Source organism: Melitaea cinxia, chromosome 4 (assembly GCF_905220565.1).
Source record: "Melitaea cinxia chromosome 4, ilMelCinx1.1, whole genome shotgun sequence".
Taxonomy (NCBI): Eukaryota; Metazoa; Arthropoda; class Insecta; order Lepidoptera; family Nymphalidae; genus Melitaea; species Melitaea cinxia.
In genome coordinates this window covers 4,738,221-4,764,833 of record NC_059397.1, presented here as the reverse complement: position 1 = coordinate 4,764,833, position 26,613 = coordinate 4,738,221, and the positions used below count along the sequence as shown (strand labels likewise).

At 32.7% G+C, this 26,613-nt stretch overlaps 3 protein-coding genes and 1 long non-coding RNA gene across 4 annotated transcripts in view; 1 reads left to right on the top strand and 3 right to left on the bottom strand.

Moving 5' to 3' along the window:
* The window catches only part of LOC123670019 (phospholipid-transporting ATPase VA), a 100,478-nt gene extending 98,248 nt beyond the window's left edge, over positions 1 to 2,230 (top strand). The window contains exon 16 of the mRNA XM_045603514.1: positions 2,176 to 2,230. Within this exon, the coding sequence (XP_045459470.1) occupies positions 2,176 to 2,230 (55 nt within the window). The remainder of the gene's footprint in view (positions 1 to 2,175) is intronic.
* Positions 2,231 to 6,377: 4,147 nt separating this feature from the next.
* LOC123670020 (7-methylguanosine phosphate-specific 5'-nucleotidase) lies at positions 6,378 to 10,231 on the bottom strand. Its single transcript, XM_045603515.1, has 6 exons — positions 10,001 to 10,231; positions 9,648 to 9,848; positions 9,240 to 9,399; positions 8,802 to 8,864; positions 7,884 to 8,013; positions 6,378 to 6,713 (listed from the first exon to the last, which is right to left on the bottom strand). The coding sequence occupies exons 2-6, from the start codon at positions 9,844 to 9,846 to the stop codon at positions 6,378 to 6,380; spliced, it is 888 nt and encodes a 295-aa protein (XP_045459471.1). The 5' UTR covers positions 9,847 to 9,848; positions 10,001 to 10,231.
* Positions 10,232 to 11,684: 1,453 nt separating this feature from the next.
* Positions 11,685 to 12,817, bottom strand: LOC123670507. The gene is made up of 2 exons (XR_006745918.1): positions 12,507 to 12,817; positions 11,685 to 11,899 (listed from the first exon to the last, which is right to left on the bottom strand). It is a non-coding gene; the product is annotated as an uncharacterized LOC123670507 (long non-coding RNA).
* A 3,624-nt stretch (positions 12,818 to 16,441) lies between these two features.
* Positions 16,442 to 25,197, bottom strand: LOC123670018 (protein SPT2 homolog). Its single transcript, XM_045603512.1, has 9 exons — positions 24,932 to 25,197; positions 24,450 to 24,623; positions 24,002 to 24,224; positions 20,607 to 20,717; positions 20,155 to 20,445; positions 19,084 to 19,941; positions 17,953 to 18,073; positions 17,389 to 17,477; positions 16,442 to 17,136 (listed from the first exon to the last, which is right to left on the bottom strand). The coding sequence occupies exons 1-9, from the start codon at positions 24,989 to 24,991 to the stop codon at positions 17,051 to 17,053; spliced, it is 2,013 nt and encodes a 670-aa protein (XP_045459468.1). The 5' UTR covers positions 24,992 to 25,197; the 3' UTR covers positions 16,442 to 17,050.
* Positions 25,198 to 26,613: the final 1,416 nt, after the last annotated feature.

Sequence of the window (26,613 nt, the reverse complement as noted above, 5' to 3'; positions counted from 1 at the left end):
CCGTAGTAACCGCGCGCTGTGCAGGCTGGCGTGCCCACTACCACACCCGCCCCTACGCCGCGCACTACCACACGCCCTCCGCCTCCGCGCACGTCTACAGGTACAGTCCCCCGAGTAGCCGTAGTAACCGCGCACTGTGCAGGCTGGCGTGCCCACTACCACACCCGCCCCTACGCCGCGCACTACCACACGCCCTCCGCCTCCGCGCACGTCTACAGGTACAGTCCCCCGAGTAGCCGTAGTAACCGCGCACTGTGCAGGCTGGCGTGCCCACTACCACACCCGCCCCTACGCCGCGCACTACCACACGCCCTCCGCCTCCGCGCACGTCTACAGGTACAGTCCCCCGAGTAGCCGTAGTAACCGCGCACTGTGCAGGCTGGCGTGCCCACTACCACACCCGCCCCTACGCCGCGCACTACCACACGCCCTCCGCCTCCGCGCACGTCTACAGGTACAGTCCCCCGAGTAGCCGTAGTAACCGCGCACTGTGCAGGCTGGCGTGCCCACTACCACACCCGCCCCTACGCCGCGCACTACCACACGCCCTCCGCCTCCGCGCACGTCTACAGGTACAGTCCCCCGAGTAGCCGTAGTAACCGCGCACTGTGCAGGCTGGCGTGCCCACTACCACACCCGCCCCTACGCCGCGCACTACCACACGCCCTCCGCCTCCGCGCACGTCTACAGGTACAGTCCCCCGAGTAGCCGTAGTAACCGCGCACTGTGCAGGCTGGCGTGCCCACTACCACACCCGCCCCTACGCCGCGCACTACCACACGCCCTCCGCCTCCGCGCACGTCTACAGGTACAGTCCCCCGAGTAGCCGTAGTAACCGCGCACTGTGCAGGCTGGCGTGCCCACTACCACACCCGCCCCTACGCCGCGCACTACCACACGCCCTCCGCCTCCGCGCACGTCTACAGGTAGCGGCACGCCTCACCCGTACTGATCATTGTACCGCTGGTCGCGCACTGCTCGAAATTCGACCATAGTTCATTTAAATTAGAAGTTTGAATATTATTAAGGTTCTGTTGGCAAAAATTTATACTTCTATAATAATAAACAAAAGAGTAGATATGCGCGTGTGTGTCAAATACAGGTAGTGTGTGTAATTTTTTTTTTTTATTCCTCATCATCACTTCAGCCTAATACAGTCCACTGCTAGAAATAAGCCTCCACAAGTTCGTGCCAAAAATTGTGTGAACTCATGTGTTTCGCCCATATTCACCACGCTGGGCAGGCGGGTTGGTGACCCCAGCGCTGGCTTTGGCGCACCGAAGACTCTGCGGCTCGTCTTCGACCTGTGTATTTCAGAGTCAGTAGTTGGATGGTTATCCCGCCATTGGTGAGCTTTTTAAGTTCCAGGGTGATAGTGGAACTGTGTTATCCCTTAGTCGCCCTGTTACGACACCCACAGAAAGAGAGGCTATATTCTTACTACCGTAACCAAGCAATTTTATTTTTTATTGATTTCGTATATTTTTTATGAATAATTTCAAGAAAATATTACCATTCATTTATACTTTTTCTCTGTATAAACTATAAGTGAACGAAATTTCATACTCCTCAGTCCGCACAACTTGCGTAACAGTTTTTGCTTCACGTATTAATAATTTAATATACGAACGTAGTTTTATCATATACTAGCTGACCCGGCGAATTTCGTATCGCCTAACAGTGACTTTTAAGTATTATCACAAATCTTTTTTATGGGAGTATAGAAAAGTGTTGTTTTTAGACTTTTTCAGGAAATTTAATTTTTTTTTTTTTAATTTTTCTCTCCGTAAGAACCATCCTCGTACTTCAAGGAATATTTAAAAAAAAAGAATTAGCGAAATCGGTCCAACCGTTCTCGAGTTTTGCGCTTAGCAACACATTCAGCGACTCATTTTTATATTATAGATGTTATTAACCCCCTTAATCCCCCCCCCCTTATAAATTAGTGGTATAAAAAAATAGATGTTGGCCGATTCTCAGACCTATCCAATATGCACACAAAATCTCATAAAAATCGGTCCAGTAGTTTCGGAGGAGTATGTTAAATAACATCGATACGAGAATTTTACATATAAGATTAACGATCTATAAATGTAATAAATTTGAATAGAAGTTAATGAGTCTATTACTCTCCAATCACAATTGACATTTGTACCTACGCGTGTGCTTCCACAGGCCGACGGACGAGGACGGCTTGCAGAAGGCGCCGGACGTGGCGGCGGTCACGTGACGCGCGCTCGTGCGTCCGACACTAGGCTGTGATCTGTCGTAGAACTAATGTACCATAGGTGTTAGACTAATATGTATATCGCTTTTGTACGATACCGCGGGACCAATGCGTCAGTTCGGGTCTAGAGGGATGATTTAACGATCGTCGAATTCGTCGGAGTTAGACAAGGGCGTTTTAGCGATGGACGAATTCTTGTGTCTATCGACGAATTAAAACGTATGAAAATGTTGTAAACGTAACGATTAAAAAAGTTCTTTCACATTTTTCTTACATTTTGACGCAACGACAATCGAATTCATTAACAATTTTGACAATGGCGGAATTAATACGAAATAATTACCGCGTTACAAGGAGTCATAGAGCAAACTGCCAATAATTTTGTCTGACTCCTCGCGTCTCAAAAGCGATGTTAACATTCGACGACAAGTGAAGTATATTTTTGACATTTCCATACATTTTGATACATCGACGAAAGAATTCTTTGTTAAATCATTTTGTCCCCCCCCAGTTGTTAGATTGCGTCACAACGTGACGGCCGAATCGTGCCTTCGTTTTTCACGCTAAATTCGACGTTCGGGCGTATTTAAAAGGCGTAAATTAGTAAGGCTGGTAATCGAAATTATGAATCTGCCTTATTTTTTTTATTTTTGTTATAGTTTCATTTAACGTCTACTATAAAGTCTATATGATAACCTTCATGTGTTCATCTTTTATTTGTACTTATTTTTGCAGTAAGAACTTAATTGAACTTGAAAGAAGAATACTTGCCGTCTGATAAATTTCAATCGTATTGAATACGTACAGAATACACTGTTACTTAAATTATTTGTTTCCGAACTTATATTCTAGTTTACTTCCGTATTAGGAGACAACAGGACAGCAATGATTTCTTGCAAACATAGGACACGGTTAAAGACTTACCTATATGTATATAAATCGGTAGTGGTTTTTAAAACCTCTGTTTTCGTGTTCATATTCATTGATGTGTGATAAACGTGAATGTTAAAAAAAATAATGTATTTTTGTATGAAGTGGAGAACGGTTGGCTTCCTTTGTGTCATAGCTAGCAGCGTACTTGCCTTGTCAGAGACTGCACCTGTGTAGGCAACCCTATCATCTACCCTTGTGACTTCTGAAAATATATTGTTTTTACGGTAAACTTTGAACAATAATTATAATATCAGATTAGCATGATGAGCCAAAACATTTCTCAGATGTTACTTGTTAAGGTTTGATTGGCGAGAAGCACTTGGCCTGTTGCGTCACATTCTTTACACTGTACTGCATAGCAAAACATTCCATTTTCTCTACTTATCAGTTATTGTTTTTTCATCTTAATCTTAAAAGGTATAATGTATAAATAAAAACAACAACATTTTGATAACTTCTTTAATGCTTTATTTTTTATTAGTAAATGGTATAAACCTGAATATCTATAGTGCCTTGTCACGCGACTACGCTCAGTGTATTTCTTCTCGTCACAAATCTGACGATGTCTAGTTGATTCCTAAAGATTTGACTATTTTTAATACTGTTTCTAATAAATTGTACATACATTACAGATAAATATATATTTATACATGGATAATTGTTAATGTACAGTAGGATATTTTTATATAAAAAATATTTGTGTAAATACCTTGTATGTTCTAAGACTGTTGTTTATTTTAGAGCTTTTAATTTGTTGATTTATTAAACGTATAGTGTATCGATAAAATATGTATTTTCCAGTCATATTCAAGTTCTGTTGATCAGATATGACGACAATGCCTGGAAGGTAGATCTTGCCATAAAATTGAAACTTTAGTTCTTTATTTAATTCCTACACAAGGTAAGGAAACCTTTTTAAAAATAAAAAATATCTATTAAATAACTTGATATTTCATAATAAACATTTTTTACAGATCTTAATTTGCCATAAAATAAAATAATAACTATCCATGTGAAGTAAATTTTGCAGTTTTATTAGGCTTATATATAATATTATTATTGTATTGAAAATTAAAAAACTATGTTTTATAATGTTCAAAGTAATAAGTTAGTTACCGTTGATATTTAGGACGATGTAATCGAACAGTATTTTAAATTATAATCTACTAGTCCTAACAACGAATGTAAGTATTGCATTTGCTGGCATTAAGTTTAATGTAACAGATCTTCCTATGATTTATTGAGGTAAAAGAATTAGCATTTAGCAGCAATTGTATTAAATTATAACAATTATGTTTTATTTATAACTAAATAGTTGAATAATATCACCCATTTTCTTTAAAAATTTACAAGTGCATCCGTTATAAATATAAAAAATAACAAGATTTTAAATTATTACTAATCAAATTTAATCCCCACATTCAATGTTCAATACATTAATGGAGTGAGTCATACTACCCATGCTTGTACAGATAACAAGTTCCCTAGTCAATGAGTCACTATGAAAATTGTATTTTTATATTGTTCAGGGAAACTTGCAATATAATCATGAAATCATTGAAATAAAGAAGGAAAATTTGTACAATAATGACAGCAGCTTACATATACATTACTTCATTTTAATAACTTAAAACTATATTGTACTTTTACAAATAACCTCTTTTTTCATACTACCATGTAATATTTCCATTAAATATTTATATTATCACAGAATGGAACTAACAACTGAATAATATTTTTCTCAATAATAAATAAAAATATGTAGTAGTGCTTGATGATGTAATTGCTATTCAACGGATGCACTTTATTAAAATCTCATTTGACGCTACATAGCCCTTGTTTACAAAATTTGTCTTTTCAAATCTCTTATAAAATATTAATTTATTAAAATTTATGATTTTGAAACTAATGGTTCTGAATAGCGTAAAATCTGTCTATATTATAATAAAATATTGACTAAGTTTTATTTTTTTATAGAAAACAGAAACAAACGCAGTGGTGACTAGAAAATACATTTATATTCATACATTTTGTTTCATAATAATAATAACAAAATATTTAATTTCTTTATCTTTGTTTTATTTATAACTATTTTCAAAACGAGAACTATGTTCCAGTGTTGAGTGGAATAGTTATCTAAACACCTCTCCTATATCTTATTATTTTAATAAAAATTATTATGTTTAATTTTATATTTCTATACACATCTTAACAGGTAAAAGGTAGACATAGGATAAGAGCATGGTATAAAATGATGAACAGAAATACACATATTCGAATTTTTGAAGCACAAATATAAATCCATATAAAGAGCTACCCAATTATAAAAACAATTTAACAAATAATAATAAGAAAAGTATATTTTTTCTATATAATTATGAAATAGCTGAGAACTTTTACGGTTCTATCACAAGTTTATATTTCATAATTCAGCGTAAAGAAGTATCAATGGCAGTACCGAAGCGAAACAAGAAGAGAACAAGAAAAGTTTAAATAACAATAATAATATGTAAATTTAAGTAAAATTATTATAAGAATGGATACCTCTTTGGTATATCCTCAGTATAAAAATATTAAACAGTATATAAAGTTCATTGTTGAAAATTTAAGTTAATATAAAATTGTTAACCCTTTCCCGACCGTCACGGTAAATATTCCGTGTTTTGATGTTAATGCCCGTGCCGCTAATCCCGTAATATTACGTTCTATATTTTCGATGTCCAAATGTTCACTAAATGAAAAAAATTATGATGTTTAATTTTATTTATAATAAAATGCTTCAGTGTGTACTTCACAACAATCCTACTTTTAAACAATAGGCTCATCATTCTGACACAAAAAAATGAAATCTAAATTCAATAGTCAAATGAGGTGCTTTTACAACCCTGACACAGCGCCGAACCCGTTATTTTACGCGGTCTAGTGATGCGCTAGTCAAGTCTAATAGAAAAGCTATGGTTTTCAATTATTAATTATCTTATTACATGCCTATACTATAAATTTAATGTTAAATGTATTTTTTAAATTTCTCATTTGAATAATAGGCAGAAAGAAATTCGGTAGAAAATGACGAAATTATAAAAGATACATTCTTAAGGTTTAAAACAGATTCGTAAGATGTCACAGGCAAAAGCTAGAAGATAATATCGATAAAAATTATTTAGATTTTCCAACACTGCAATTATACCTAAGGCTGGCCGGGAAATGGTTAACAAAATTACAACACATGTTTCAAAATTGAATTTGCAACGTCCATTGTGTGGTCATTGAGGAGTACTATATCAAATGATGTGATGTAGTTTTGCAGATTACCTTCAGTATTACGTCCTAGGAATCCTATTTTGATGACGACATCGCAATGTTCCATACCTTCTGCCATCCCCGCATCACCGATATTGTCCCCCATCAGTAGAACATTGTTTCTTTCTTTGACCATCTCATAATACTCAGTATTCTTAATCGCGGTTTCATTTTTATTATGCGTGTGAATTACCTCTCCTTTGACTCCAACTATTAATCCTGCATCATCATACTCTAGAAAGTTTGACACAACCTATAACAAAAGGACTAGATAGACAGAAGTATTCACATAAACATTTTGTTTTACTTATTAACTCCATATCATTGCAGTTTTAGCCTCTTTAACGATCTGCTGCTGTCATTTGTTTTCACTTGAGGAGTAAGCTGGTGAATTGCGTGACGTGAGCGTTAAGAAAAGTGTGATCGGGCGAGGGGAGCGGAAGTTGAGACGGAGATATAAGTTAGATGGAGTTAAAGAAGTTTTACTTCAGTCGTGTCCTTTATACTTGTTTTTTTTTTTTAGTTAGTGAAAATATAAAGAGAAAGAGAGTTACTTTACGTATATTACTGTAGGCGCTGAAGAAGTTTCACTACAGTCGTGTTGTCTAAATCACACTCGTTTTTTTTTTAAATACAAATTTCTTAAATAAAATATTAATTCATTAAATATATGCCGTAACAGATAGACTTTGTCTTGCAAAATGTCAATGTAATCTTGCAATTTTTGTATAACATTTGTAAACTTTACGAAACTAGTAAAGCCGTTCTCAAGTCAAGGTGCGAGTGTGACCAAGATAAGTAGAGATACATTTTTAAATACTTACACAGAAAGATAGCATTTTAATATTATTATATCACATTAAATTATTAAATTTTAATTGATTTAGGCTTTGTAGTGTGTCACATTATTTACGTTTTCTATGTATTATTTACAAGTTTGCTTAAATTATTTCTAACACTTGTAAAAGTTTTCTCGGCTGAGTAGGTAAAGTGTACGTACCTACTGGTCGATTTGTTTTATGTTGCAAGTTGAAACTATCATATTACTCACATACTACTAACGCATCAACTGTAATATCAAGGTCACAAGCACTGACTCAGTTAGAGCAGATTAATTAAGTATCAGCAGATATCAATTTGCTGATACTTAGCTTTTGATTGTTGGAACAATCTATTACATCACATCATTTTAGACTAGGTATGCCCCGTGGTTTAGCCAACGTTAATTTGAGAAAAAAACGTACAAAAATAAATAGCCTATATAAGGCTATAGCCTTCCTCGGTAAATAGAATATCAAACAAAAATAATTTTTCAATTCAAACCAGTAATTAATGAGATTAGCGTATTCAAACAAACAAACACTTCAGCTTTCTAATAAATATTAGTTAATTTAATATAGATATTACTCTAAGTTTCAAGTACCTTAACATGAGGTAAAAGCAGATCGGCAGCCTTCATTGCTGACACGACACACTCCCCGAGGCCTGCAGAGAACACTAGCACAGGCACCTGGTGCACTTCACTCCATGTTATTAGTTCCTTCACACCTACCCTGAAATAGCGATAAATTACAAATTGTAACTATTGACAAATATATTTTTTTCTTTTTTTTTCAATTTTAAAATTATTTATGTATAAAAAAGGAAGTAAACATTACTAAAATTTGTACATAACATTTAACATACTTAGTAATTAGTTAATTATACTATACATTAAAAGAAAATTTGTGATAAATCTGTTACAAATGATTTTTGTAAAAACTAAAAAAAAAAACTACACATTTTAGTGCCATCATCATATTGTGTAGATGAGTGCCACCATGTACATACATTGGTGCCACCTCAAAATAATACAATTTTTTTGTATGTTTCTGAATAATACATAATAGAGTAGTGACAAAGGTAACGCAGATATGATTTGATTTTTAAAATTCCTCCTGGTCTGTGATTTATATTACAAAGACTGTTCTTTAAATCTGTATTTATTTTATATAAATGAGGTAGGACACAGCAAAAAATATCCTGCATAAAATCTGGAGCAGCCTGACGGGAAGTATCTCCACCTTACAGAAGACCACAGCTAAATAATGCTCAATGCAAGAAGTGTTACATTACTGTGGTAAGGTGACTAGAGTTCCTGGGGGGATTGAGAGTAGGGTCAGCAATGGGCTTGTAATGCTTTTGGTGTTGCAGACATCTATAGTCTACAGTAATTGCTTACCATCAGGTGAGCAGTACACTTGGTTGCCTAATTGCCAGTGTTTAAAAAAATAATAATAATAAGATTGAAACAGTTGACAATTATTAAAATGAATATTATATAAATTTTACAATAACATACCTAAAGCACTCCTTCATACTTTGACTAACTGCCCTTAGCTCCTCTTGTGGAAACTTCATGCCTCTAAAAGTAACAAATTAATGTTTAATTACATAATGTTACATGAGGTTTCATTGTACTTATCAATAACCCAGTACATAAACATTTGACTAATATCAAGTGTATGGAGAGTTTTAAAGATTCTTTTTGGGTCCATACCTACTTTTTGCAATGTAATCACAGATTTTCAGCTCTCTTTATCACCCCACTCCATTTTGATATCACAAAATATTTAGAATGTATTGGCACGAAAATGAGAAACACAATGAACAAACATACAAAAATGATAGATTCCAAATTCAAATGTAATATTTTGTTTATTTTTAATTGTGGCAGTATTTAATGGCCAGACTACGTAGTTATAATATAAATTAATAAACAAACTATTATCATACTTACTTCAGTAACTTGTGTCCGGCCTCATACCAATCAATCATGTGTTTAATTTTCTCCTCAACGCTCATCAAGTGGTCAACTTCTATTGGTTTATATTTTTCTGCTAACCTGTTCTCTTCATCTTTGTAATGTTGCGGTACTGATGGACATTCTTTGAACATACCTATTTTGAAATTGAGATTTGTTTAATTTACACTAAAATGTTACAAACATGTTACAAGCAAATTTAAAGCACAGAAAAAATTTGGGTAAGTGTATTATAGAATTTATTTAATGAAACTTAAAAGGATCAATAGAACTAAACGTAAATAACCAATATTAACAAAAATTTTACATATATATTGTATAATATAATTAATAGATTGTCGATTGATTAACATTAACATTTTATAACAACTTTATAATATTTACCATAGCTTGTCAACACAGTACTCCCGTTATCCATATAATGTCTGGTTAAGGTGTGATCGAAATCTGTCACTATTTGGAGCTTTTTGGGTCCATCTGATACAATTCGATTTATTTTTCTTAATAATTCCTCTTTATTATTAATGTATACGTTTAATCTCTGAAGCTCGGGTATATCACTCAGACTTGCTAGCATCTTCATCGCTGGAAAGTTAGTGAAATCATCATTTATTTATTTAAATATATCTTATTATATTTACAAGGTTAACAAATAAGTTGACTAAAAGATAATAAATTACATAAAAAGTATTGTAAATTTCCAATTTATGTGAAAAAATATTTTCTATGTTACATACCACGCTGTATAAATAGCTTAGGTACTTTACCCAGAGTCTGGTCGATAGAAACTATTAAGAAAAGATACTTCGTTATTTTCGTTAGCTACTTAAAATAAAATGTAAAAATTAAACAGCAATCAGCATTCGCCCTTGACGTTGACGTGCAATTGACGTGTTTGTGTACAGAGTAGTAGAGTACCATAAGCAACTGCACAGATTGTTACATTTTTGTTAATTAAAATCGATGGCTTACAGTTTCAGTAATGCCAAGATAGTTCAGATGATTTCGTAAATGTCAAACACGAAGGAGATCAGAAGGTCGGCTACAATATAAACGGAATTTGTGTGAATAACATAAGTTAGACTAACGACATGGTGCTATTGAGTGCTTCTGTTTTTGGCACTAGGAAGATGACAGCAATATGTGAGGCTTATGTGAGCTGATGATGATGGTGATGATGATGTGGGAAGGTCTGATCTACAACAAAAAAAATAGTGTAGGGATGGTATGTGAGCCCTGGAATTTATTCCACTAACACTAAATTTAAATACCCTTAATTTTGCTCAAAGACACTCGACTTGTAAGTGGAAACCAATTTAAATTTCTTGGGCATGCGCTGACTGACACCTGGCTTCAAAATTGATGCCACAGACTGACTACCACAGTAGTTATACATAAACTGATGATAAAAATTAGAAATATCACTCTCCACCTAAAATATAAGTGGCTAAATCCTTTTTAATCGGATCTTGAGTACGAATATTTGCTTATGCATATATTATTTGGTTGTGGTACTTCTGACAAATCAGTACCTATTAGTCTTAACCCGTTAAAAATGTAACAAGTGACTTTTTTCATATTTACACATTAAATACCGGCTAGTAATAATATTAAACATAAATAGCCAGAACAGCATTATTTTAAAATTTCATGATCCTGCTTATAATAAGTAAAAAGATACACGCAATTTACACTTTGATTCGCTCTCCTGTAAAGTTGCTGTTTTTCACATCCGACGTTTTTAATAATCATGGGCGACATAAAACTGGGAATATTAATGAATGAATAGTACACTATCAACTCTGAAAGAAATTGACCAAAGTGGAATAGCTACATCAATAAATTGCGATAACACATACACACTCACACACACAGACAGAGAGAGACACACGCATACGCTCACGCACACACGCACGCATGACGCCCGCACTCACGCACATACGCTTGCACGAACGCACGATCGCATGCACGAAATCAAGCACGTACGCACGCAGGCACACACAGAAAGATATATGAATGAACTCATTTTTAGTTTTTTTTCCTTGTGATTAAATTATGATAATGTATTTGTAACGCTATATGCTTTACTGTGTAGAGCTGGACTCTCTATTATGATAAAATTAAATTTAAATTTTATAAGTATGAATATGGAAGAGCTTGACATCCTGACACAGGTAAAACACTTACTTACTTAAAAGCTTGTCCCAACTACGGTTTCATATTATGTAAACGTTTTTCTCAATAAATTATTTTTATTATATATTTTTTATGTAAGTCATTGTTGCGCCATTTAGAATGGAATGGAGAGGTAATTCCAAGTAAAATTTTAATTAACATTAAATATTAACATAAGTTATTAAAGTAAATTGTTAAAAATAAGTCGTATGTCACTTAACTAATATGAAATAAATAAATAAAAAATTTTACGTTAATTTTTATCTTCGTTTCTGTTTATATTTTGTTCTGTAATTAATTTTACATCATTTCCTTTAGTTGTAAGGATATGTTAGAACAGCGTCAACAATTTATTAACCCAAGAGCCCGTGAGAGCCAGACCTTCATCATTTTATAAAAGCTGAAAGTTTCTTAGCGCATACTCCCATCACAGGTCGAAGCAATGACCAAATACCCGCTATCTGCCAAAAGTAACCATGAGTTAAAATGATAAAATTCTATCAAAAAGAACAGCTAAGAAGAATATCGAGAGAAACTGAGGTAGGGCACAGTAGGAAATTTCCTGTTGACAATATGGAGCCGTCGGACTGGGGAAGTACCTCGACCTTAATAATATTGATCACAGTTAAATAATACTGATTTCAAGCAGTGATGTGTTCCTGTTGGTGAGTAAGGTGACCAGAGCTCCGGGGGGGGGGGGGGGGGAGATTGGGGATCGGGTCGTCAACACACTTGCGATGATTCTGGTGTTACAGACGGCTATATATGCTACGGTAATCGCTTACCATCGAGTAGGCCGTACGCTTGTTTGCCGACCTAGTTATATATAATAAAAAAATACATGATGATGAACCTTTTAGAAAAAAAGTGAAAATACTGTGCTAACCATCCTTCAAAAATGACAAAAATAAAAAATTCTTTATAATAATTTCAAAATTTAGTGTGTGGAGAGAGGTCGTGAATTTAGTTTTTGGTCTAACAATAATAACAAAATTTAAGATAAACTTTTTTTGTTACCTAATGCATTAACTTATTTGAACAGTAAAAGTTTAAATATTCCTTACTTACTGAAATGACAAAACCACGCACCGACAACGTCTTCCGTGAGTCACAAGGTGTGATCACTCAAAAATCAGTGCCACAGCTAGGTTGCGGTAATATGCCTCATTGTTCAGTGAGACCCAATTTCGATCACTAACACATATGAACATAGTCTGCGCAGAGTTAAAAAGGATGTGGGTCTATAAGATAATTGGTACATTATTCATACAAAAAATACCACACTTGTTTCTGCACTTTCATTGCGTAGACTGTTTATAAATTTCATTTCTATGAGACAAACTTCATGTCGACAACAAAGAATGCAACAAAATTTTAAATTAGCCAAACAATAATTTGAAATTTCACTTCACGTCTGGTTTCTCACTTGAGCTCTGTCTTCCAAAGGTAAAGGTTCTAAATTAGAGAGAAGGTATACGAGATGATCCTATGAAGCAAGATGATCCTATGCAATTTATTTAACAGACAAAGAAGCATACGTTCTACCTGATAGTAAGCAGTTACCGTACCCTATGGATGCCTGCAACACCAGAAACATCGCAAGCGCGTTGCCGACCCTACACCCGACTTTTCCCAGTACCTCTTGCCATCTTATTTACCACAGGAACAGAACACTACTTGAAAGCACTATTATTTAGCTGTTATCTTCTGTTAGAGGCACTTCTCCAGTCGAGCTACACCAGATTTGCAACAAGGATATTTCCTGTCATGCCTTGCCTCAGAAAATTATGAAGAATGTTAAAATTCAATCATTTTATTTTATTTATCATGAAGATGTTAAAGATATATAATAATTATTTCGATATTTGTAAATATTTTAGTATATATTTTTTTATAATATATATTACCTACTCTAAGTTTTAGCAATTTAGTTACAAGTATTAAACTAAAGTAGATACTTTTTTAATCCAACTGGTATAAACATAACGTAATTTATTAATTAATATTTGTTAAACTGTATAAAATAAATAAAAGCCATCGTGTACTTGCTCATTATATTTTTTTATTATTTTTTGTGTCATGCTTTCTTTACATATTACAAAATGTATATATTACACATAGTTACCTAACACACAAAACACAAGCTCTTCCATAATTTACATATAGGATATTTATTTCCATTATAATTCGTATAACTGTGTTGTACAAGTGTACACATCGCATTATTATGACTTCATTTAAGAGCTACTCTAAGTTATGTACAAAATAAAAATACCCATAACTTCAAAAAAGTAGTTCATTTAAGTAATTTCCTTAATTCAGATAATGTTTATAAAATTTAAACTAACTAACTTCATTGCCTATTTCGTGAGCGTAATAAATCTACTCAATATTGCAACCAAAATGTTATACATAACAATTTTAATTTAATTACTAAAGTATATATATTTTAAACTTTTAGTGCTATTAATATTAATAAGTTTAAGTAATTGTAAATTCATAAACTTATCACACAAAAACACCGTAACAAAAAACAAAAACAGTAACGAAAATTGTTACTGCTTACAGGACATTACTCTTAAACTAAATACAATTTAAACAACCGGATAAAGGCAGTTACTTATATATAGATAGAAGTTATATATATGGCAGTTACTAGTTATTATACATTTATTTAATGGAATTCAGAGAAATACGTGTTTGTATTTTTGTGCTTTTTTAAAATGGAATACAAATGTGGTGTACAATTATTCTTGACATACAATTACTGACGATGTATATATGTAGTGACATTAAGGCACTCAGCGGAACATTGGCGAATTCATAAAGCATTTAGTATACAGGTCTTTGACTCCTGATTACGTTCCTTCAAATGGAGGGAGGGTTCAGTAGGTGTAATAGATAGCGTTCTGTATGCAAAACGAAGAAGCTAAAGAACTCCATTTTAGAATGAATTCATATTCTCGTAGAATGTTTTTTATTGCAAATTATAGCCGTGTTTACGAGCTCATTGGACGCTTATGCAGAAGTACCTTACCAGAGAAGCTAGTATATTAAGACAAAGTAAAATTTAAAAAAGGGCTAGGGATTTTTTTCCCGTGGAACGTGATTTATTACACCTACAGAACGCCCCTTTTGTAGGTACGTAGTTAGGTGTCAAGGTCACTATATATAAACATCTTGTCAGTTAAAGTTTACTTTCTTGAATTTAATTCATTATTAACAGCTGCATGAGATCTTTAATTTGAGCTACTTGTACAATAGTGAAAAAATGTGTAATTGGGTTGGTTTAACCTCATATTAAAACATTTGAATATTCGTTCACTACAACAAGTCAAGTGCCTCAATCATTAAATGAAGAATTTGAGTGAATAGGCAGACAAAGATGGCAACATATTTTAAATAATCAATAAGCATAATTTCATGTGTATTTGACATCATATCTTAAAATCAATCTTCAAACTATGAAATTATTCAAATGAAATTAATTAAAAAAATAAACATTTTATACAGCTGTACTAAATTTATATCACTTTAAAACTCTGGTAACTTAAAATAATGCATATTATCTTAATTGTTACATTTGTAGTCATCAAAATATAATAGGTCGGTTTTAACATTTGAGAAAGACACTAGAATGTAAGGGGACATCATTACAGATATTACAAAAAAAAAAAAAATTAGTGTTCATTTTGCCCGCTAAAATAAATATCATGGCTATTAAAATCATTTAGTTTTTGCTTTGAATTTTATTTAATTTAAATAAATTAACCGTAATATACTTGAACAGTTAGATAGTAGTTAGTAGAACAGTAGTATACTCGTATTATTTCCCGTCAATCTCTATTATATTTACGTCAATCTCAGGTACGGGGAGTGGGGTCAAGGCAAATCTCACTATATCTCACCTAAAGGGGAGGGAGGGGCATAAACTGATCTAAAAATAGCTCACGTAATTAATGGATGTCCCCTAACTCGTAACGAAACTGAAAGAAACAATAAAATAATAATTAACTGTAGTATATTTTTTTTTAAATACGTAATTTTTTTTGCCTCGAGTTGCGAGTATTCTTTTCGGGCTTACTTTCTAGAAGCATGCAATTTATAATTATTACGAAACGTCTCTAAACATTTACGTTCTCAGTCTTTTTTTTAAATACTATAGTATTTAAATATTGTGTAGTGACCTCAACTGAAAAAAAAAACCGACCAAGTGCGAGTGGGATTTGCGCACAGAGGGCTCCGTACAAACAAAATTATTAAAAATATTTTTATTATATGATGTAACTTAAAATTTATGTATTTCGCAATTTTTCCTTTATCTGTGCTATAAGACGTTGCTTCGTACCAAATTTCAAGATTTTGAGTTCATGGAAAATAAAAATATTACCTCTACTTATTAGTCTTATTACACAAGAAATGAATACCCAACTGAATAAATCGCTGATGTCACTACGAGAGGCTGGCCTGTTTAGTAGCAGTTCCACGTCTTTAATAAGAATTATGAAGCAAATTGGATTCAAATATAAGAAAACCGACAAGAGCAAAATTATCATGGAACGATGTAATTTATTTTAGCACAAAGTAATCACAAATTGTGAGTGTCATTATAACCATGAGACTTTGCTGAACTCGAATCATACGATGCCGCAGTCGTGGACGGACGATACCAAGGCATCTTGCTCAAATGTGCCAATGGAATAAGCTAGACGCCTAATAATCTGCCACGCCGTATCAACCGGAGGAGGTTTTGTGAATGATGCCTTACTCGCCTTTGAGTAAAGTAAATTAAAAAAGAATATCACGACGAAACCGACGCTAATAAATTCACAGAGTGGTTTACTAACTTGCATCTAATGCATCTTACCATTCAATTCAAACAGATAAAGCACCTACTTAAGCAAACAAATACAGAGATTTAGTGGCATGGCTACAAATACAAGGCGTTGATTTGAAAATGTTGAAAGCTAAATTGCTGTCACTTGTAAAAGAAAATAAACCAATCAATATTTATAATATAATTGAAAATAAAACAATTATATTTACAGGTGACGATAGCTCAACTGACAACTTTGTCTCATCATCTGAAGAAAATTATTGAATCTTCAATTCAATCACTTTCGATATATCTTGATTTTTTGCGATTGAGTGAATGTTATTGTAACTAAAAATATTAAACTAAAGACAAATTAATCTTTCGTACCGTTTAACCATTGTATCATTTCAAAATACCTACAATATTAAAGTTTAAGTTAAATTTGCTAATCCAATGGACTTTACAATATATAATCAAATCGATCAATACTCATACAAACTTTAATCAATTTATCGTGAGTATCTAGTACCGAGTCGTATGGATACATCACATCGCCTCATCAGTCATCGCCCCGCCATCAGTCACATCGCGATGACAAATGTCAAGACGGCCCTATTAAATTTTGAAGACTTCACAATTCTCTATATTGCTCCTTGTTGAACCTTGTAGGGACTTTCCTTGATGAAATGTCGATACAGATTATAACAAGAAATAAACCATCCATTAGAATATTAAGCACATAAATAATTACATAATCGTAATTGTCTTGGTCCATGATCTTAGCATTGTTTAAAGATCAGTCATCACTCAATCGTCTTGTTTTTTTCTTCTTACTTTTCTCCATTGCTTCCATTCTCATGTCTTCTAAATCCTCCATAATACCTATAAAAAAGTGAACGGTGAAAAAAGTTTTTATTAATATTCATCAATTACATTATATTCTATAAATATTTATTAAAATTTTCAATAATTCTGTTTGCTCACAAATGAAAAAAACCGACTAAATATTTTTACTGATTTTGACAGTCAGTTAAATACGCATAGTTAGGGATAACTCGGTCAAATTTATACAAAAACTAGCGGACAATGGGTAAATATTTTAAAGTTTTTGCTTGACAGTAGTGAATAGCATACCTATTTTCTTGCTAATGTACTCCTCCCGCTGTTGCCTGGCGAAACTTGATTCCATCGAGGGATCGTCATCATCATCTATATGCCGATATCTGAAAAAAAAATAATAATTAAAAAGCAAGTTTAAATTTTGTTATGTGTTAATTGTTCAAAAACAAGTCATTTTTCAATTTGTAATCAATAACAGTTTAAACTAATAATATAAATAGGAATTTTTTTTAAAGGTAAACAACGAAATAATTATTATATATTATTTACATCTTCATGATAAATAAAATAAATTCTAAGGCAGGGCATAACAGGAAATATCCTGCTGCAAATCTGGAGCAGCCGGACTGAGGAAGTACCTCAATCTTACAGAAGATCTAAATAATATTGCTTTCAAGCAGAGTTCTGTTCCTGTGGTAAGGTGACCAGAACTCCTAGACAGAGTCGGGGATACGGTTGGCGACGCATAATAACATATAGGGTTCTTCTTAGGCACTACATTCCCATGAGATCGTAAATCATGCGCGCGAAACTGCAAAGCAAAGCTAATAATAGTCGTATTTAATATGATTAACTTACTTTGACTTATCATAGCCGAATATCTCCTTGATATGCTTCGAGTAGTCCATGTTCTCATCGCCGTCATCTATGAAGTCGTCCATCTCGGAATCATACTCAGAATCTGAGTCGACCATGCGACCTGTAAAGTATAAATAAAAAATATATGTATTATTAATAATATAACAACATAATTAAAAAAGTTGATAACAAGTCTCACTGCAGCTACATGGTAAGTTTGTAGCTGCAAATTATTGCAAATGTATATTTTTGTATTACATATTAATGCTATAGATACATACATACATTACATTAATACATTTAACTTTACGTTTCGTGTCATCTCTGAACTGAAAATTTCGTTCAAAAAATTCATTACCGAATTGTCTGTACACACAACTCCGAACACCTGTACAAAGTTGGATAATTCTTTAAAATATAATTTGATAATTATATTTTTAAAAAATTAATAAGCCGGGTGTCAGCTAGTAAGAAAGAATACATTTTAATTTGAAAGAAAGAATTAGGAAACCGTTAACGGCCAGTTAATATATTAAAATAAACAGATTTCAAGTAGATACTGTAAGATCGGTAAAACAATGCGGTTCGTGTAATGATGGCACAATAATTAAAATATGTATCCAATGATAGTATGCGAACTATATTCAAAAATAATTTCAACATGTTTTCAGACAGTATGCAATTAGCATTAATTACATAATAAATAAAATGTTATGGGGTATTTGTATAAAACATTGTATGAAAATGACAATTTAAAACATGATTATTTGTTATCTAAATATGATCGAAATCAAAGATTTTTTTTATTCAAATAGACATCAAGAGCACCTTTGAGTCATTTTACACATTATTGTTATATTACAATTTGTTATTTTTAAAAGTGGAACTACCACTTGTTTGGAATACAGATCCTGGAGATAAGAACTGGAAAGAAACTGCAGTTATTCTTTAAAAAAGATATAACAGCGTCACTAAGTCCACACATTTTTATCATCTATTCATTTTTTTTTTTTATATTGTTTGAGGCAAATTATTATACATTCGAATACCATAACCCAAAAAAGAGACGTTTACTTTGCGCAATCGAAAACATGTCTAATAAACATGTTAATAAAAATTTAATACACTCACGTTTAAGCTTTTTCCTATCATCAGGATGTGGTTTTCTTCTGACCATGCCGGGTGGGAACTGTTTCGTGCCATTTTTGCCTAGAGAATTCACATGTTTATCGAAGTCAAAAGAATTAGACATGACAGGCTTACTTGGGCCAGCCGATGATTTCGAATTTGGTACTAGTTTTTTTTGAGGTGCACTTTTACTATCAGGTAAACGTTTCTCAGTTTTTAAACTTCCGTTAAGTTTTAGTGAACTATCATTTGCTAACGATTTCTGCTTCATTAGAGCAATTCTATCTTTTTCACTTATACTATCCTTACTAAGTTTTGGCACTGGTTTACCTTGTGAACTGTGACCATTCATGTACTTTTGGTCACTTGACTTTTGAGGCACACTAACCTTCTTTTCATTAGAGTTTTTATCTATTCTGTAAGTATTTTGACTTTTCAAATCTATATTCTTTTTAATATCGTATTCCCTGGAGGTCAATTTGTTTTTATCTATATTTTTATCTGTCCTTGGTTTATCAGATGTTCTACTTTCTAATTTAATTTTAGACTTATCTAATCTCTCTCTATCTCTTTCTTTGTTTAGTCTCATTTCGCGTTCCTTCTCAGCTTTTAATATCTCCCTCTCTTTGTCTCTCAGCCTCTGTTCCTCCCGCTCTAGTTTTTCTTTTTGTAATCTTAATTTTTCCTTTTCTCTCTGAATTTCTTTCTCTCTTTCACTTACATAGTCTCTATCCTTTTCGTGTGTCTTAGTAGCTTCGTTCCTTTGACTTGTAGAAGTTTTATCACTTAGTTTTGGAATGCGCCCGAAACCAGCTGGTTCTGGTTTTTTAATTTTTTCAACAGGCCTTTCTTCTCTGGAAGCTAAAATATTGTGTACATAAGTTAATTACTTATTTACTTTGTATACAACTACTTTAACGTTAATTGTTAATGTTAATTAATCATTTTCATGTTTATGAATTTGTGAAGCTAATAAAAATTAATTAATCAAACAACTTAACGACAATATAAAAGTTGCTAGTAGCTTTGGTGTATTTACTAGCTTTAGTGTATTTATGTTAAATGTTTTCACACCTTTCTTAGCCGCTTTTTCTGCCTCAATTCGCTCCTGCCTCCTCTGTCGACGAGCCATTTCTTCCTCATATTCGCGTTTCTGTTTCTTAGTCATGAGTCTTTCGGGTTCTGACTCGGTGACTATTTTCTTCGGAGCAAGTTCTATGGGAATACTTTTTTTTTCTTCGGCTATTTTTAACAACTGATTAAAATCCAAAGGCGGAGGAGCAGGCTTTCGTATTTTTGGTTTATCTGGTTTTTCGTCTTTTCTTTTTTCTGGTTCATACTTTTGAGGTGGACTTTGGTTACCATCTGAAGTACAAAAAAATGTCCACTATTAAAACAATGATTATGCTAAAGAATGTAGATGCAGAGCGTAATGAGAATTTTTTTTAAGTATTTTAATGATTTACAGTAGTTTAAAGATTTTATTATTTTAATAATTTACAGTAGTTTTAAGATTTTATACAAACCATCATTATCAGTGCGACGCCTTCTTTTGTGGGGTACTGGTTCATCTTCGTGTTGAAGAGCATGCTTTACTCTTTCTCTTGTACCATTTAAATCTTTGCTTACGTTGTTACCTAGAAATTATTTTCAATCGTTACAATATCTATACATATAATAAAATGATAGGAAAGTCAAAACTGTACATTGAATATTTTTTTAAAAGAATACTTGGGGTGTGATCGATACCGAAGCCAAAAATATGGTTTTTAGAATTTTTGTCCGTTTGTCTGTATGTATGTCCGGGATAAACTCAAAAAGTACTGCATGGATTTACTTCAAATTAGGCACGAATATTATTAAGAAGTCGAGTCAACATATAGGCTACATATTATCATGCTATCACCTACCGGGAGCGAGCAGTGAACCTTTATTTCCTCAACGCATTCTGTAACAACGTGTAATCTAACGACGAATATTTGAATGTTATTGTTATTATGTTAATAACCATGCTATATAAGCTAGCTTCACACTATAAAAATCACGCAATATAAGTAACTAAGCCGATAAACATAATTAAATGAATATAAGTAGACAAGACAATTTTAAAGCAGCGCCATCTATGAGATTTTTCTGTAGATATGAAATGTAAAGAAGAAACGGGTAAATGAATGTTATTTTAAAAGGTATAATCGTAGGTATTTTTGGTACTGAATAGCATTCACGAAGACGACATCGCGGGCAGCAGCTAGTAAATAATAAATGTACATACATTTTTTTAATACCACATAGCGACGGCATAAACGTTTACTGTAGTTCACAGGAAATTTTTTTGAGACTTTAGGATGAGACTTAGGATTACCCAATAAGAGCTTTTTATAGACAGAGGCGGCCCTATTTTGTTGTAAATTTTATTTTTGCGGCTTCTTTACCGACCATTTCACATAAACGAAATATAAATTTGTTGCCTTTTATGCTCGATGCTCGATAAATTTTTTTTTTTTTTCGTAATTCTGTAACCTCTACTAATTCTCAGCAAAAATATTCAATATATTATTAGGTTTTGAAATAATTTTAGCAATATGTTAGCGTTAAATATTTGAACATAAAATTAATTTTACTTTCGTCTATGGCTTATTAATATTGTTCATTCATTTGCTCTTTGTGTCACTTTACTATACTTACAATATTACTCTATTGTCTGTGGTCGGAAGTACGCCATATTTGTTTACTATATAAGACTGTTCCAAAAAAAATAGAATATAATGAGTGAAAGAAAAAAGTTCAGGTTGAAACTTTTAATATAAACGACATCAAAATTAAGTCACAAATTGTACCTTCAATCGATTTAATATAATATATTTACTAATAGATAACTTGTTTAAACTTTAAAGTCAAAAGTTGCTCATCCTAAAGAGCGCTGGAGCAGTGCTATCCCACTACAAATAAATCCTATATTTCTTTACATTAAATACTATACTACATAAAATTAGTTCTATGTTACTAAGCCTATACAATAGTGTATTATTATATTACGTACATTTGACATTAAGTTGTACGAGTGGAGCGCCAGTGATTGCGTTCCAATGAAACGAAGTATAATATGATTCCTAGCAATGTATTCAATTAATGCGAAAGAGACGGGACGACGCAAAGTAAAAGATTTCATAATTATGAGAAATTAGCCTAATCTGCTGGAACACCGCTCACGCGCGACGTTGCAGGTTCGGGCGTGCGGTGTGCGGCGTGCGGGATGTGCGTAACGCCGCGGGGATATTAATTTGCCTAAAACTATGCGCTGTTGCCGTTCTTATGTATACAATTAAACGTGTCAGCTTCGTCAGTTATTTAGCGGTTTTTCTTTTAAATAAGTAATAAAAATAATTTGTGCGCGACATTCTGTGTTAAAAATGGTACAGTGTATCTTTTATTAAAAATTGTGAAAAGGCTCAAAATGTGCCTCGAACTGAAATTGTATTACTATTTACTCACAAATGTAGTACGAAAACTAAGTCTTTTCAAAAAAAATTTGAACAATATTTCAAAACCCTTTGGTTGTGTGGATGTGAAGAAAACAATAAAAAAAATTGTTTTCCGTGTCTGGTGTTAGGAGCTGGCGCCTGAAGTGGTGGTGAATCTGCATGAACGGAATAGATTTTCTATACAAATAAATCAATGCTAAGCTCTAGTTTTAGCTATACTTTTTTGTGAAGCCCTATCAAATAATGTCACCAGTCACCTCTATTTACAGTCTTTAATTGATACTGCTGATAACTAGAAAATGAATGACGTAATTTATAGTTTATGAATATAAATATCAACCCTTTCGTTGGTTTTTTTTTCAGGTAAAGTGCATTAATCTATCCACTATCCATTTCTTTAGATATGACGAAAGCATTCGACTTCGTGTCTCACAATTTATGGTTGGACAAAATGTACACGGTATTAGAGAGAACACGGTATTAAGACAACTTAAGTGGTTTATAGTTATTTAAGCAAAGGAGAACAATGTGTGATAATAAGAAAGGTCATCAAAAATAAAAAGCAGAGTCTATTGGTTTATAGGATACCTATTCTGTCAAAATAAATAAACATTATTATTTCGAAACTTCGACGAGTACCTAAAAATGCATTAGACAATTAGAATTGACTTATCTTTATAGATAATTAGAAGACCTAGCAGACATTGTCCTGCCTGGAAAACAGCTACCAAATTTGATTGTTTACGCACCGATAGCAGCGCCATCTACCAGGTCCAATTGAGATAAAAACAACCCTATCTCCTAAGTTGGACTAAATTACAGATACTTAGAAAATTTGTTAACAATAGGTTCAGTAGTTTCGGAGTTTATCGCTAAGATACATTGTGTACACGAAATTTTTATATATATGGATTTAACTTTACAAAGAGGGAATTTTTATTCCAAAAAAAAAAATAGCAGTTCAAGAAATAAAAAAAGAATACATATACAAAGGCAATATAATCTGGAAAAAAATAAATCTTTTTCTGACAATATTTAAGAAAACGTAAAAGATGATAATTGTGTTTGCTTGCAAAAAAAAAACACAACGTTGCTAAACACTTCCTAAATGATAATAACCTAATAACCTCAATAAATCCCTGCCAAAATTTATTATATGTCTAAAACTTTGAACTATAATTAACTGTATTTAGATAAAAAGGTGAGATATTATTTAATAAAAAAAAAAAAAAAAAAAAAACAATCGGTTGCGTTTAATAATCAAATTCAATCATTTTGTAATATTTTTTTTCTTTTTGAGTTTTAATTACTATTAACCTACATAGAAATAATATCTCTTCTTTACCTTAACCTAATATTTGTGTAAACATAAAAATATAATAAACATACTTAACCTCTACAAAAATATAATCAATTATTTACAAAATGAAAATGTTTACCTCCAGGTGCAAATTTTGGTTTTTCAGGCATTTTGTTGTACTTTTGCATCATTTTTTCATACAGTGCTGCTGCTTCTTGGGATTCATATCCATAATCATCTTGGTCTGGCTGTTCAGGTCCCTCCCGTGTAACAGCTGTATGTTCTGTGTCAATGGCATCTGCTATCACTGATTTGTTAGCAGACTTTATTACCTTCAGTGTCTTCTGAATTTTTCTTAATGCCTAAAAATGAATTGTAAATTTTATGATGTCATAGAGTATCCTTGAGAGAATATTCTGCAATAATATATAGATAAAAGTTACACATTAGTTTAGTATAAATGTGAATAATCTTTACTTTTACATCAATACTATGAATCAAATATATGTGTTTTTTTTTGTATTATATTAGTGAAACATACAAGATTATTATAGTGTTAATAAAAATCTAGAAATTAATAACAAAACCTTTGGATCTCGCATTGCAAGCAGCTCCTCTTTTTTCCTCTGTGCTTCCAATCTTTTCTGCCTTTCTTCTTCTTCCTTTTTTGCCAAAAACTTTTGTATATTTGCTGATAATCGATCCCTCGATTTTGTTTCTTTTTTTGGAGGATCGAATCTGGCTTTGTAATACATACTTTCCTAAAATATTATAAACAAATAGATTAATATACAAATAAATAGCTCGTCTTTTCCATTTAGTTAAATTTATCAATACTTCGAACAATTACTTTGTACAATTATTTGTATAAAGACAATAAGACACAGTCAATATGAATGTTATTTAAGGTAAGAATAATAATTTTTAAGGAATAATTTACTAAAGAAACATTTTGATGAAACTGTTACGAATAAAATTTTACCCTCTTTTAAATAAATTTGTCCGTGAATCATATGAATAAATAAAACTACTTTATCAAAAATAAGTCACAAGTAGTGTATAAACTTACACCAGATGACTTTTGTTGTTGATTTCGTTGAGCAGCAAGCAGTGTCTCGCGAAACTCCATTTTGAACTGAATACAAAGTAAGTCACTCGTAAAGCAAAATAAAAATCACAGCATACTAAACTTTTCACTGTATATTTACGATTTTAATCTAAATACGTGTCAGTCTTCGACACCCAATCCAAACATTTTCTGGAAACATACTAAGCATAGAGTACATCAAATTTTGAGAAAGTTTTTGACGTGACGTCACTGAGTAACTATAGATAAAAAATGTTACCATAGTAACTTATGTTACTTCTTGTTATAATTATAGGTCTACCAGGATCTGATGGCAAAAAGGGGAAAACAAAATTGACGCTAGCAATACTGGGGAAATTGGAATAAAACGTTTTGATACTTTTTTTCCTTATTTATAAATTATTGATAAGGATAATTTTTTTGAAATCTTACTGTGGCGAATGTGGGGTACTAAATTTAGATGAAAACTCCAATTACTCTGTTTATGAGTTTATTAATTAATTATTACATTTTATTTTATTTTTATTGGGAACAAACAAAACCAATAGTACATTCATACACAACATACCACTAACACATTTTTCAAACAAGTTTTTACAAATAATTATAACAATAATACCTACATTTAGCAAAATAATTTTGAGAGAAATAACAAAAATTTTAAGGTATTTTAAAAATATAAAAGAATCAAAACAAATACACTATAATATTAAAAATTTCGATTAGCCAATTCAAAATTTACAAAAAAAGGCTAGCATGTATATAAAAAAGACAGAAAAAAATTATAATATTTCCATCAGCTGCTGTCGTGCACTCCTCTTATAAATACTTATTGAGCAGCCAAAAGGGTCAATGTTTTGTAAGTGTTGATTATAAAATTCCTCCTGCATCTCAATTAATCGATCCTGTTCTATGATCTGATTTTCAATTTTTATTACATGTTCACAAGATTTTCGCCATTCATCGATCCCTATTTGAGAGAAAGCTTCTTCTGTTAAAGATTTTATATCACTTGCAGGTCTATTGACGTTTTTACCCGCAACTTTTTGTTTCATTATTCCCCAGATTAATTCTATGGGGTTTAACGTACAATGATATGGTGGGAGCCTCAAGACTTCGTGGCCGTGTGATTTTAAAATCTCATCTATCTAATATTTAGGTTCAGACTTATAATTTTTCACTGCTTCCAGTAATTTACATTTACGCCTATTATTGTCGTAAGGGATATTGTTTGATTGAAGCCATTCTTTTATAACAGCAATACAGTCGCCTTGTGTAGGCGGTTTGTTTAGTTGAACAGAATGGTACTTGGCGTTGTCCATGACAATTATAGAAGGTTTTGTAAGATTAGGAATCCACTTCTCCGTAACCCATTTTGTAAAATTATCTTCATTCATATCATGGTGATAATCAGCAGATGTACTTTTCGACCTATACACCAAACAACAGTTTGGCACAAAACTATTTTCTCCACCAGCATGTACAATGATCCATCTAGGCCCTGCCGAAATACTTTTAGATGGGCCTGCAACATCTTTATTTTGCCAGCATTTGTTCACTGAACATGAACCGTGTATATAGGTTTCATCTAAATAAACCACATCTAGCTTATCGTCGGCTTCTCGATTCTTTTGCATACGCTCCAAATACTTGAATCTGTGTAT

Excerpts from the sequence above, each read along its gene's own strand:
- LOC123670020 (XM_045603515.1), bottom strand. The coding sequence starts at position 9,846 with ATGAAGATGCTAGCAAGTCTGAGTGATATACCCGAGCTTCAGAGATTA. Across the intron at positions 8,014-8,801 it reads AGTATGAAGGAGTGCTTTAG|GGTAGGTGTGAAGGAACTAA; the intron begins GTATGTTATTGT and ends TCGCTATTTCAG. Across the intron at positions 6,714-7,883 it reads TGCTTTTACCTCATGTTAAG|GTTGTGTCAAACTTTCTAGA; the intron begins GTACTTGAAACT and ends CTTTTGTTATAG.
- LOC123670018 (XM_045603512.1), bottom strand. The coding sequence starts at position 24,991 with ATGGAGTTTCGCGAGACACTGCTTGCTGCTCAACGAAATCAACAACAA. Across the intron at positions 24,624-24,931 it reads AACAACAAAAGTCATCTGGT|GAAAGTATGTATTACAAAGC; the intron begins GTAAGTTTATAC and ends ATAATATTTTAG. Across the intron at positions 20,446-20,606 it reads GCGTCGCACTGATAATGATG|ATGGTAACCAAAGTCCACCT; the intron begins GTTTGTATAAAA and ends TTTGTACTTCAG.